Source organism: Pogona vitticeps, chromosome 2 (genome assembly GCF_051106095.1).
Source record: "Pogona vitticeps strain Pit_001003342236 chromosome 2, PviZW2.1, whole genome shotgun sequence".
In the NCBI taxonomy this organism is placed as follows: Eukaryota; Metazoa; Chordata; class Lepidosauria; order Squamata; family Agamidae; genus Pogona; species Pogona vitticeps.
Window position 1 is genome coordinate 250,171,546 of NC_135784.1, and position 14,313 is coordinate 250,185,858.

At 39.3% G+C, this 14,313-nt stretch overlaps 1 protein-coding gene across 4 annotated transcripts in view; it reads right to left on the reverse strand.

Annotated features, from left to right (window-relative positions):
- Positions 1–830: 830 nt before the first annotated feature.
- GRAMD2B (GRAM domain containing 2B) overlaps positions 831–14,313 on the reverse strand; it is a 69,379-nt gene continuing 55,896 nt past the window's right edge. For all 4 annotated transcript variants that reach the window (XM_072992402.2, XM_020790679.3, XM_078386221.1 and 1 more), the window contains 5 exons: positions 13,815–13,937; positions 11,846–11,933; positions 9,409–9,501; positions 7,270–7,363; positions 831–4,265 (listed from right to left, as the gene is read on the reverse strand). In XM_072992402.2, the coding sequence (XP_072848503.2) occupies positions 4,224–4,265; positions 7,270–7,363; positions 9,409–9,501; positions 11,846–11,933; positions 13,815–13,937 (440 nt within the window). In that variant the 3' untranslated portion in view covers positions 831–4,223. The remainder of the gene's footprint in view (positions 4,266–7,269; positions 7,364–9,408; positions 9,502–11,845; positions 11,934–13,814; positions 13,938–14,313) is intronic.

Consider the following 14,313-nt stretch of genomic DNA (forward strand, 5'->3'; position numbering starts at 1 on the left):
ACCCAATTCTTAAAATCAAGCTTTAGAATTATGTGCTAGGAAAAACTAAACTCTGCAGTCTGTATACAAGTAATCAAATGAAGAAGAGTTGCTTCTATTTGGCATAATTTGTGCTGCTACTGCCAGTTTACAGATAACACAGCACCACCAGCCACAGTGTATTCTGCTCATCTCACTTGCTCCAAACATGAGATATTTCATCAGGCACTGCCAGCACATTCGCAAGCATTTCCTGCATCAGGAATAGTATAGCTAAGCTTTGCTTTACTTTTTAGAATAAAAGCAAGTGTTCATAGATTCCCAAGTTTCCAAGCCAGTATCACATTCCAAAAACAGTTCTAGATTTGTGTAGAATCTGAGGGCATACAGCTTTGCACAAGAAGAATAGTTACAATATTTATCTTGAAAATAGGTTTAAGTATCTAAATCTTTCGTTACAAGGAGGCTGGCATGTTGCAAACTAATTCATTACACACAGAATGTCTAGAAATGGACTGGTGGCAAAATATTGGAACACTCTGTGTTCTGGTTTAGAATACTCTGTTCTATCTCTGCTCCCTCTGGGCCTTCTAGCTGTCCATGGCCACTGAAGATAATCAATTCTTGCCCAGCTGCTTTTTAAACACTGCCCCCATTTGAGGGGGAAAAGATGAAGATTTTTTGTACTTCTGAAAACCTTGAGTTTCCAGCCGTAATCTAAGTAATGGTGCTAATGTCTTAATCTCAGAAAGAAGCTACTATTACGTTTCATATCTTCATTCAGCCAATGGTAGGATTCTGTGCAGATAGCTTCTGTATGGATAGGATATGCAGAAAGAACAGTCATAGAACCAGTTTTAGAAACAGTTTATTTTAAAAACAAATAAGTTACATTTCACAGAAATGATAAGACATAACTCTGCTATGTAAACAAAACACAGATCAAATATATTTTAAATAATATTATTCTGAATTAACTCATCCGGCAAACAAACAAACAAACAAAAAGAATCACCAGCTTTACATTTGTAAGGCATTTTGAACACAACAGTATATAGGAAAAGATGGGCTACAGATATTCTAGTGGCAAAAATAATGATCCCACAATTAAAATGTCACTAAGAGCATGTCCAGAGAGGCATTTCTCCCTCTTTGTTTGGTTTGCTGCTGTAGTGGATTGGTCTGCTTTTCTCCTGGCATCCACATGACGAATGGACCAATTTGCTCCAATTTGCCCCCAAGGCACCCTACTCTTCACCCTTCTGAGCCCCTGTCAGGGACTTCTACTTTTTTTGGTATGGGTTGGTGTGCACTAATTTAGTCCTTTTTCAGCACATGTGGTTGCTGGGAATGGACAAAAATTGAGCCTTCCAGATGTCAGTGCTGCCAAGGCTCCTTCTGCTTTGAATTTCCAGTACAGTGGTGCCTCGCAAGACAAATGCCTCACAGGACAAAAAACTCGCAAGACGAATGGTTTTAGCAATTGGGTTGATGACTTGCAAGATGAATGTTCCTATGGCCATGCTTCGCAAGACGAATGTTTTCCCTTTTTTGTTCCTGCCTCATATTTGCTGATTTTTACATGTTTTTCTATGGTGTTTAAAAAGTTAAAGTTTTTTTATTGAAATTTTTGAAATCATCTGCACAATATGTATGGCTTTAAAGAGCACTTAATAAACCCTTTGTAAACCAAATTTGATCTTGTTCTAAATTTTTTTTGCCCATAGGAACACATTAATTAGATTTCAATGCATTCCTATGGGAAAATGCATTTCAGAAGACGAATTTTTCGTAAGACATTAACAGCTGAACGAATTAAATTCGTCTTGCGAGGCACCACTGTATTGTGAAGTGCTTAACAAACAAGCTGCTTCAGGATATCAACACTTACGTCAGCAAAGGAAGATACATATTTCCCCCCTTTCTCTCTCTCTCCTCTTTTTTGTGGGGCATTTGTTGCGTGCAAAAGAGAGGCAGAAAAGGCAAGGTGGTTGGAAGGTGCAAATAGAGAGGTGTATGTGGACCTGCAGCACAGAATTGAGAGTCTCAAATTTTAAATGGATACAGAGATCCTGTTGGGGAGGTATCTTGTTCACACGCACACCCTCCCTTTCCTTTTTAATCTGTTTTACACCCTCCAAGCAATCCCTATCTCTTTGTGTGTGCATGTGAATTCAATATAAAGTGCAAAAACTGAGGATCCATTTCTTTTGTTTCCATATGTGAGCTTGGGGGTGGAGGTGGGCAGGGGGAGATTGCACACATCCCTTCTCTGCATGTCTTGCTCCTTTCTCTCTGCTCCCTCTCCCTCCTTCTCTCCAAACTCAGTGTAGCCAAACAGGACTGTAAAGGGCAGACAGGTGTCTCTCTGCTTTTGATTGGCTGCTTTCCCTCCCCTTGCATGGCTACACATAGATTGCCTCTCCCTTTTTATGCCATTTGGATGCCAGGGTCACAGTATCACCTGTACCGCCCCCCCTTCAACATACCCAATTTGGAGTGCAGCAGCCTGCACCAGAAGGGCCAATCTGGACATGTCCTGAGTTACTGATACCCATTATGTCACTGCTTCTGAGAATTTGCCTTCATCAATTAGCCACTCTCCTAGCATGTTGAATAGAAGCAACCATTTAAAATCCCAAGGAAACTATGGCAGGGTTGCAACCCAAAGATGTGTAAGATATGTGCTTAATACTGGAAAAGATAAGGACTTTAAATAAATCATTTTGGAATAAACTGGTTTAAACTAATTTAACTAGCCTGCGAAGTTTGACTGCTTTGCAGCCATGTGCCTACTCCTGTCTTATTTAAAGTGTATACCAGCTTAAATGGATTGAACCTCTGCTCTAGACTTCTATAAAGACCCATCTGGTGAACAACTGTGCAGAAGGTTATGCTGTTTTGTTTAAAATTATGGAACATTATTAACAGTTTATGCCCCTTTCTGGAGAAATTGGAGTGTATTTTCATAAATACTGGTGATAGGTATGAGAGGCCTTGTTGCATAAACTAATCACCATTATGTACGTCACTTCTATATCTGCAGGATACTTCATGGGTAAACAGATCTGGTATTTCAGTCCCAGTAAATGTGATGCATTGAGTCTAGACAATTTAATTTCTTTGGTCCCACTGAACTCAATATAAAAAGTTTGTCTTAACTAACTTGCACAGGTATTATAAATTTACTTCCCTTCAAGATGTCTTAAAACTTTATTGTTGCAAAATATTTTCCCAGCTATACCTATGGAAACTCATTTCAGTGGGAGCCATATGTCATCAATTTGATCTGAATTCAGTTCAATGGGATGATGATCATCTAATTTTAATTAGATCTTGGGATATGCCTTTGACAGCTTCCTGAGATGGAAATACAGTAACAATTACTACTTACGCAAAAATAAAATAAAATAAAAAAATCAGTTGGCCAGAATCTTATTGGTGTTTGTGAAAGATTTACCTAAGTTGCTCTGGCTAGCTGTAGCTAAGGCACAAGGCACTGAGGTGCGACTTGGTTGTGTCATGCACTCAGTTACACCCTTGCACCTTGTCAGTTAGCCTCAATTTGCTGCGGCAAGCTACTCAAACCTTATGCAAACACTGAAAGGATTCTGGCCTTTTCCAGGAAAAGCTTCAACTGATACATTTCTTTAGCACACAGAATAGACCAGTTTGGCAACTCTTTATAAAATATGCCATCTCCTACCAAGCAAGAATATGAGAAACAGAGCACCTGGCAGAGGACAACTCAAGGGTCCAAATGAGCACATGTGGGACTTGTGCCCAGCATACATGTCCAGCTCCTATGTCTGGATAAGAAAAAAGATAAAATAAACTAGAGTGTGTATTCAGATATAAGCATGAAGACAACACAAAGCTTTAGAGATCAGTGGTACCATATATTGCACTTCCAAGGCTAAGGACTACACTTATCTACTTAAATTAAAATCTGAAAGTCACACATAAAAATAAAATAGAATTACTGTGGATCTGAACAATGTAATAAAGTGTCAAGATCTGTCTTCCCAATTATTCACATGCCATTATAGATAGCTTTAAGGCATCATCATCTGAATAGATGCACTTTATTGCACAGATATGTACTTTCACAACTGCCAACTATAGGAGCTGCAAAAGATTGTAGCTTTTGATTGAGTTAAAGGTAATAGGCACCCTGGCCTGCAGAACCAGCTTTTTAAGTTGCCTTCTCAAGTAGGAAATGAGGTATGAATGAAGTCTTCAGTTCATTCCCTGTCTTCAAGTAGTTTTTGTAAGTTGCGCTGTATCTTTAAAGAAAGGAAGAAAAACGATTTAAGGGGAAAAACTTTAAAACAAAAATTCTTTAGGAAAGAAGAAAACATTGTGGACTGTGGAGAGAGAGAGAGAGAGGAAATGGGGTGGATGACATTTTCTGCCACTTCCACAATAATAGGAAGAGGACCAGAGTCACAATCCACCAAAGGCCCAAACTAGAGGACATGTTTAGCACTTTATTAGAAACAGAGCTCCTGAAATAATAATTAAAAAAATCTGATTGTCTTGGGATGAGCTTGCAAAATCACACTGGCTTATGTGCAAGTCTGATTGTGCTTTGAAGGATCTGTGTGCCTGGAGAGAAACTTCCACTATATATTTCCTTTAACTTGTCATTGTACATTAAATTCAGTAATTTCATTTAACCCTTTAAATCAGTAAGCCTACTATAAGTAGGTGACAGATTATGTTATACAGAACTATCCAGAATAATTTCTGTCTGTAGCATTTCTATTGTAATGATTTGTACACATAGTCCTCCCTCACCCATAAGCATCTACTTGCAAACAGGGGAAGCATACTGTGTGAACTTTTCAGTTTCCTCTAATTACAATAACTGGGAAAATATTTCTACAGTCACAGAAACCCACACGAATATATGCCAGCAGGTAGGTTGGAATAAACTGCATATAAGGGAAAAAAATACTGTGAATGAGTCAAATACAAGAGTTGGCTCATTGTGGAGTAACTGAAGTGTTATTCAGCATGCTTTGAATGTCTACGGTCTATGAAAAATGGAAAAAAAAACCACAAAGATAATTTTCCTTGTCCATGGGCAGAAACAAGACCTGCAGTTGGGCAATATTTTATCAGGAAAAATGCCAGAAAAGTGTCTGAGCTTTTCAGTTCTGAATTTTCCACCATCCTGGCGGGTGATCTACTGGGGGCCAAATTTGTGCTCCCAGATCTCACAGTGGCTGACGTCAGGCCCGGGAATTGTTGCAAATGGCCATTAGAAAGTAAACAGGCAAACAAGAAGTAAATGCCTGAGCAGGCCCACCCATTTTCTGTTGTGGTTCTTTTGAGGAAGGAATTTCAAGAGAACCCCCCAATATCTCCAAGTAGCAACACATTGTTGCTTTTGGATTTTTAAATGTAAAGGGGGGGCTGGTGCCTGCAGGGGCTCGAGTTGCTCATCCCAGTCTAGAGGGTACAAAATTATTAGGAGATGAGGGAGAAACCAGAAGAATCCCCATATTTTGTGGTGATGACCTTTGCCATTAAATTCATCTCATGGCTGAGAGTGCAGATAAGACGCATCACTGATGGGGGTGCAGCTTTCAGGTTACACAATGGAATGAAAAACTGACGCCTCCTCTTTATGTCTGAAAACCTCAACGGGTGGTGGCTTCTCATAGAGAAGACTCTGCCCTTTTCGATGTGATGAGATCTCTTATTGTTGAGTGGGGACAGATATAATCAGATATAAGAAAAGTTACTTCGCTAGATTACACTTTACAGAATACTCCAGCCATGGATGTAATTAAAAAAAAAAACTTCTTGGAGTGCAAAATTGTTTTGGAGCTGTCATCCAGAAAAGTAATTTTCTCCATCTTGAATATACTTCAGGAGAAATGTTCTGTTGTATAAAGTAAAGAACACAGAAGTGTAATTGCATTCACTTCTGCAGAAAAGACAAAGAGCACCATGGTTTCCTGGTATGCCTGGACTGGACCATTTTCTATTTTCCACAAATTTGGAAAGTGGGAAGTGATACAAACTATATCTATACAAAGAATACAGTTGACAAAGGCAAGCCTCTCTTGAGGGAAAACCTCTCAGCTGTAACTACTTTATTGCGGTACTTAAGAAGACCATAAGCTTCTACACTTCTACTCAGAAGTAAGTTTCACTGGATATAGGATTGCAGTGGACTGGAGCCTCCCTGGCTAGTTTTAGACTAGAAACTCCTGTGAAAGAGTCTGCAAGTACATCTAACTTCTACAATTAGCGAATGAACTGGAACAGACAGCATCTGCATTGAGTAGAAGACTAAACAAAACAAAAAAAAGTGCTTCTGGTTACAAAGAGCAGAGACCAGACCCCATCCAATGGCATTTCAAGAGCACTTAGAAAATGAAGTGAATGATTAAGGTTTGCTTTTTTTTTCTTTTTTAAAGGTAGGCTCTATTGTATGAATTCCAAGAGCTGGTTCACCCTTTCCAAAAGGGCTTAACATGCCCTGTTCCCAAAGGATGCCTTCTCACGGAAAAGCTGCAGTATTTGAGATGACTCTTCACAGATATCTCAGATTCCTAGTATCAAATCCAGTAAAGTTTAGAAATGGGCACGAACTGTCTGTTCAGCGGTTTGTGCTGTTTTGTTTATCAGCTGAACAGGGGTTTGACAGCGTCTGGAGGAGGTGGGTGGGTCGGGGGAATCGAGGTGCTGCCTCAGAGCGGGTGCCTGCCAGAGAAGGTGGGGCTAGGAAGTGCTGAACACTCTTCAGCCAATAAACAAACCCTCACAAACCACCAAACTGATGGGTGGTTTGTGCCCAGCTATAGTGGCATTTTTTAAAAAAGTGGTATTGTAACTATTAGAGTCTGTGCCCATATCTGTAAGAGGTCTGATTCATATGATACCATTTTCGATGCAGAATCATTTCCAAACTACTTGGTGGGTTTCTGGAGTTCAAGCTAAGAACCTGAAGCTACTAAGGAAGTTAAAATGGCAGCCTTCATTTATTACTTACTATTCACTATTATTCTGCCAGGTGGGTGTGATCCAATTTTCTGGTAAGAATTTGTTCTTAACAAATTCCAACAAGCTACTATTGCTGGAATTTCCTTTCACCACAGCCCTGCCCTTTTTAAAACCTGGTCATTTTGGTACAATGATGAATTTAGACCATTAGCACTATATTCCACACTTACCAACCCTGATAGCTCTTTTTCTAAGATTTACGAAGTCTAGTTATTTTTGATAAAGTTTTATAACTTAATTATTACTATTTAAGCATTTCTCTATATTTACCTTTTCTAGTTTTACCAAATTAGCTGTTAGCTCCTCACAGAAACCGTCAACATTAAGATGCAGGGAGGATCCTAAACATTCTTGTACTGGATGTCTGAAATGAAAGATAGAGATAGATACTTGTATATGAATAAAAAAGAGATGGAGGACAGATCCATAATATTTTAAGAAGTGATAATAAATAAATCCCATTTATTTCAATTAGTCTACTCTGGCTGGGACAAAAAAAAAAATCAATTTAGCTCATGGAAGCCAATTTTGGGGCCAACCCTCCTAAGGTGATGCATAGAACAGAAAATGAGAAAATCCTCTGAGCAGCAATAAAACAATCATACAATTAAAAACAGGTAACATCATACATGGGAGATTCTATAATTCATTAGGTTGGAGCACCTGGTGGAGGAGCTAGGGGCCAGCATTTGGAATCCCCACTGAGGGCCCCACCACCTTCATAGGTGTTTCACAGGAGAGGGGCTTCTCTGTTGCTGCTCCCACACGCTGGAGCTCCCTCCCTCCCATGGAAGACCAGGCCAGCCCCATCAAACCTAGTGCTGCCTACTCAAATTCAGACTCATATCTTGACCATGTTTACATGAAGGTGCACTTATGAGAACTAATATTTCCATATAGGAGTAGCTGAAGTTGCTGTCATAACTAACCATGATTATGGTGGTCTAAAGAAGGAGCCCTTTACTTTATATGTTGTAACATGGAGACTAATAGGTGTAGCATAGAACCACTACTTCTTAGTAAGGGAATGCCATGAGTTTGTATAAAGTACATAATCCTTTGTTCTTTTTAAAAGATTGTCACAATTTGTGTTTTGCAAAAAGTTCATCCATAAGCTTTAAACTGAAACTGCGTGCCACTGAATAAAATGAGATTGTGCAATGTTTAATAGTTTTGAGTAGTTCATAAAAACTGACTTTATTCTAGTAGCTTTAACAGCAGCCTGACATGTAGAAATTTAGGAGGCACATAGGTTTCTATCACTTTGTCTTCATGTCAGAAAATAATTCATCTTCCAAATTTCTGCATGCCAGCCTTCTTGTAAAAGCCACAGTAGGGCAGACAGTAAAAATATGGCAACGATATATTTTCTCAAGAACTTCATTAGCAATCAATGGGTGGTGGTGGTCCTATTGGGTGCTATTTCTGGGTGTGGTCTTTGATGTCTGTAGTGAAATATGATGGTAGAAGCCGCCTAGAGTGGACTGGTAGTCCAGATAGGCGGGAAATAAATAAATAAATAAATAAATAAATAAATAAATAAATAAATAAATAAATAAATAAATAAATAAATAAATAAATAAATAAATAAATAGAACTCTTGTTTATACCTTGTTCACCTGCAGATTTCTGAACAAGCAAAAATGCCTACTGCACGTAAAAAAGGAGAGAATCTCATGTTTGTTAGTAAATTCCTTCTGTTCCCTCACCCCCTTTCAAAGCTCTTCAGACTATGGTCTTCCTCAATCATGAACTCCTTCATTTAAAAGCTATTAAATAATAGACAGCAGAAAGAAAAAGGAAACCAGACTGGACAGTAAGAGTAGAACACAGTTTTAAAACACTAATTCTGTAGCCTAGGGCAGTGGTTCTTAACCTTGGTTACTCAGGTGTTTGTGAACTGCAACTTCCAGAAACCCCAGCCAGCACAGCTGATGGTGAAGGCTTCTGGGAGCTGCAGTCCAAAAACACCTGGGTAACCCAAGGTTAAGAACCATTGGCCTAGGGTATCTTGCCAATAACTTTGTGGCAGGGAGTTTGTCTCTCTAAATGGGGACTCCCATTCCTTCCTGGCTGAGAGGGTTGTGTTTGTGTTTGTGTTTGTGTTTGTGTTTGTGTGTGTGTGTGTGTGTGTGTGTGTGTGTGTGTGTGTGTGTGTGAGAGAGAGAGAGAGAGAGAGAGAGAGAGAGAGAGAGAGATCTGATCCTTCAGGAGCCTAGATGTTGATTTTTTTGTGCACTGGAGGCTCCTCGTCACCACTTTCCTGCTGTAAGGATTTCAAAATGGGAATAGCTATGAATATATACAATATAATAAATTATTTGGAAGGAAGTTGTGGTGACAGGAAAGCAAGAGGCATACAACAATGAAAAGCTAAAGAAGGTTCCAATAAGGAAAATGCAAACTTACTCATTTATTTGTGAAGCCATGGACCCAAGTTGCTCTTCCAGAATGTATATCTTGTATCTCATGTAGAATGTGGAGAAAATGAGCATGCAAACACTGTAGGGAAGATTTGGTGAGAAACAGACAAAGAAATAGATGTGACCCTTTGATAGCATATTGATGCATTTGACAATACTGTACTGGAAACATATTGAGATGTTGAAGCTGCTATTGTATTAATTTTTATTTTTAAACTTAAATCTCCATCTCAATCAAGCTGATGTGTCATTTTAAGACAGAAACGTTTTTTCAAGTCCTTCAAAATTATGTTGGATATATTTTCCTTAACACAGAAATTAATATAGCCATGGAGAATATGTGACCCGTGGGCCACCTCGCCCTTTCTGGCTTGCCAAATTCTTCTCTAGGCCCTGCTCCCTCTTACAGGCCCCACACCTTTTCCCTGCCCCACTCATGAGGAAGACTTCCTCTATCAGCACTTGAGCAGGAGGAAGGGCTAACCAGAAATTAACACATTTCCCCTTCTACAGTGGGTTTTCTTCAAAGATTAAACACATTCACTTTCCAATAACGCATAATAAAACAAAGCATGCCCAGTTCAAAATACAAAGGTGAAGAAAATCATGTGCTGTACAGATAATTCCTTTACTACTTAAAGTGAGCACTATTTTAAAAATGTGCATAGTAAATATATCTTCTATTTTCACCCAGAGATGAGCAAAGGAAAAGGCTTATCACTGAGTAACAGATGCTATCGAAGAATGTGACTCCACAGCAAGGGAACAGTGAATTCACTTGCATTCATTTGCTGTGAAGTCACACTGGGGGATCTCTGTCCATGTAATTTAAGTGCCACACATTTTTGTTGCTTTTTTGCAGTATATTTATAGCCCTACAGGTGGCATCATTACAAAAAACTACCTTAAACGGCTTCATTCTTCAGTTTCCTCATCTAGTTATCTATTTATCTTAAAAAAACAACACATTTGTTTTTACAAGCTCTGTTAAGCTGTAAAAACACACACACCCAAATACTCTCCAGGAGTGTTGACCATGGAGTAGAAGATGTGTAAGGAAGGAAGAGTTTTGAGAGAGAGGCTTTGCTAGATAGTATGTACTGGTGCTGCCTTGTGTTTGTACATTTGCACAGCTTGTCCTCCCTGGTGAAGTACTGTAGGAGGCAAGAGAGATGGTATTTTGTGTGTGTGCTCGGCTCATCTACCCTTTCTGCATCAGTTCAAGCAATCACATGCCTACACTGATGCAAAAGGATTCATTTTTTTAAAGGTAGAAGTCTCAGAGGTAGAGGGGAAAAGCTATGGATGAAGGAGGGGACTCTGGACTGATTTACATTTCCCTATGTATTGTGTGATTAATGGGAGCAGGAGGGGGGGAAAGCAAAACACCTTACCCCAAACCCATAGCATCTTCCACATTTTCCCCCACTGCTGCCAAAACCTAACCCTAGCCAAGGAAAATGCACTGCCCCACCAATTGATCTGCATGGACCAGTTGAGAAGGTGGTGCTGGGAAAAGTAGATTCCATTTGTGGGTGCATGTGTATGAATGATGTTTGTATATGAGAGAAGAAAAGGTGAGTGTGCATTCGTGTAAGTAAGAAAATGCTGCTTTTTGCTGTTGGCACATGCGAGCAGTGGATCCACTTCCAGCAGGCAGTAGTTTTGCCTGTTGCTGGCATGTGACCTCAGCAAGTCTGGGGCCATTTTAGCTCTAGAACTGAAAATGGTTCTCCATCCCTCTTTTAATAGATAAGACTCCCCCCCCATCCTAAAATTAAGGAATACAAATCCATGTGTAATTCCTCCTTTAAACATATAATCCCCTCCAGAGTCTGAGTCTTTAGTAGAATTCATGTACGAATTCCCCTCTGATTGCTGTAACTAGGAGAGTGACCCCCCCTGCTGCATCAACACTGCAGGTTTTACTCAGTGGCATTCCACTGCTACCTGCACCATCAATCCCTTTAGCTACAGCTTGGGGGTTGTCAGTGCTGCTGGCTGTTCCACTTGACCCGTAATCCTTGAAAACATCTATCAATCTTCTTTCACTTAGCCTCCAGGAGTTTGGCAAAGTGATTTTGGAGAACCACATAAGCCTATTATCCTTACAATACAACACTCGAGCAATTTAGTAAAGGTTACAGTTTTGACTCCCTCCTTTCATTGCTCCCCCTCCCCCTGTGGAAATTTTTATTTGGGAATGTATTCCAATCTTGATGGCTATGCGGCAAATAATAAAAAAAAAGAATGTGTAAGCCATTTATTTTGCCACAGGAAGGCCAACTTTCTGAATTCATCTCAAATTTACACCAAACCAGGCAGGCCCCAGGTAAGAGGTCCTAAGTCTTTCATTTTGTTTGCTTTTTAAAAGTTCTACAAAGCTTTTTTTGTGGGGGAGGAGGGAAAGCACAGTTACTTACAGAATTGCATAGAGAATAAGTATGTGGTTCACAGTAAAAAACCTCTGGTAATCCAGTCTGTAGAAGAATCTAGTGAAGTTGGGAGGAACTGTCAGATGAACAAAATATTTATTACCACCAATCTAGACCTTGATAAATCTAAAAATATCACAACTAAACACTATGGGAGATTAGAACTGTCAAATAATTGCAAGAATACATTTCACTGTTTTAAAAAAAGAGAAAATCACAATGTATAGTAATGCAGGTGATGTTCTGATGCCACTTAACTGGCTTTTATACTTTTATACCTAAGGAATGTTTGATTAAATTCATCATTTACAGTAATTAATTAATTAATAGATTAGGAAGCTCATATTCCCATTCATACAGGAGATAAAATTCAAAGTGTAAACTGATCTGAATGGAGCCACATTCAGCATGGCAGGGGAGGGGAGGGAAGAATTCTAAAGCATTGCATGAGTATGTCAGGCTATAGGATGTAGAATCTGCATGCATGGTTCCTCCTGCCCACAAAATGGAACCAAATTAGCCTCTTGTTTTACTGAGGAACTGGCAACAGATGAAATGAGTGGCATGGAGACTAGCGCAACATGAGTGGAAAATTCCGAGTGAATCTGATTGAACAAAAGGTAGTGCTTATCGGAGGGCCTATTCCATGGTGACGCTGTCATTGAAAAAAATCATTTTTCTCTGCACCCATTGCATGTACTCAAAGTCATCCAGCAGAGAAGGAAAGAATATTAATTTGCATACATAAATAACAAAAATGTACTGAGTGTGGAGATTTCACTGTTCCAGGTCAAAGACAAAACCAAAGGAAGGCATAATTGGGAGAAAAGTTTCCAATCTATTGGAAATGTCAGCTAAAAGTGGTGTTCTGAGTACATTCACAAATCCTTTCCTCATTTCTCCTGCTCATAAAAACTACTCATCAATGATGACTCATTTTTGGCCTTCTATTTCATATCCTCAGAGAGGAAACAAATGTTGAACCTGCCACTACAAGAGAAAATCTTCAAAAGAACAATGTGTGTATCAGAGCAGGTGCTTGTCTTATCTGCCAAACTAGCTTTCTTTGTTTTACAACTGGTTGTCTAAGAAAAAAAGCATGGAATTCCCTTCAAGTCTGATTTCTTATCAAAGTCTGCCTGAATTACGTCTCTTCAACTCTAACATGCTTTCAACTGTACTGAAAGATTATCTATAATGTTTCTTTCCAATTTAGGCCCCACCAGAAACATCTGTGTATGCTACAATGTCTCTCAGCCTTGCAGAGTTCTGTTTCAAAAATGAAATAGAGTAATATGAAGTCAAATCATGCATGTCTGCATAGTCTGAAAAACAACAAGAACTCAAATGTTAGGTTGTAGTTACAGACGGGTGGCTGGAGCCACTGATATGTGAGGTAAAGGAAGACAAAGTGCTAGTTTTCTTTGGCAAATAATCTCATGGGAATTATGGACAAATCTTACATCGCTTTACGTTGCTTCTGCTAGAACCTGCAGAGGTTCTCAGTCAATTGGGAAAACGCATTTGAAATGCATTTTCCTTCTCATTCCATGAGTAAAAAGGCTTCCCCCCCCCTCATCTGGAAGAAATTCAACCTATGGTTCCCCCACCCAACTCTATAAGCAAGGGCTGACCCTACCACCTGGCAGAGTAAGGTTGCTGCCTCAGGCAGCAAAACTGGGGTGTCATGAAAAGGCAGCAAACTGTTCATCATTTCCGTTAATCAATTCCTACTGTATTTTTTACTGTTACGGTTGGGCTGTTGCAAAATTTTCTGCTTGAAGTACCAAAATAACATGGCCTGTGTTGGATAATATGTCCTTTAGCTTGCAGGGACAGGAGGATACTTTTGGTGCTTTGCCTTAGACAGTAAAATACCTGCTGTTTGGTTATATGACCTTGGCTTTATCACCTTAGCCCCCAACATCATAACTAAAGATGGATTTTGTTTATTTACCATTTCTTGAAACGTTCCTGACTTTATCATCACATAAGTATTTAGACTGTCCATCTGTATGGAGGGGCTTTGTCTCCACCTTGGAAGGTTTTAGATGTGCTTCAGTCTCACCTATATGGTAATCTGTTGAAGAAGAAGAATGTTTATATCTTATATTTAAGAGCTGGGAGAACATTAAGAACAATTTAAGAAACAATTAACAATCAGTTTGCCCTACAACAGTTGAAACATGGATCTGCGGCTTCTAGGTGAGACTGGACACAATACTATTTCCTCACTGCTAAGAAACTTGTTTTTAAAAATAATTTTTAATTTTCCACCCCTATTTTACTGATCTGATTTTAATGCACCATCTGGGGTTATGCTGGTTCTCTGGTGTAATTGTTTATGTTATATTTGATGTTTTACTTATTTTGCAGGGAAATTGCCCCAGAGGGAGACTACAGCTGCAATACAAGGATATCAGCAAGCAGGATCTGAAGGCCTTAGGAATGGACCT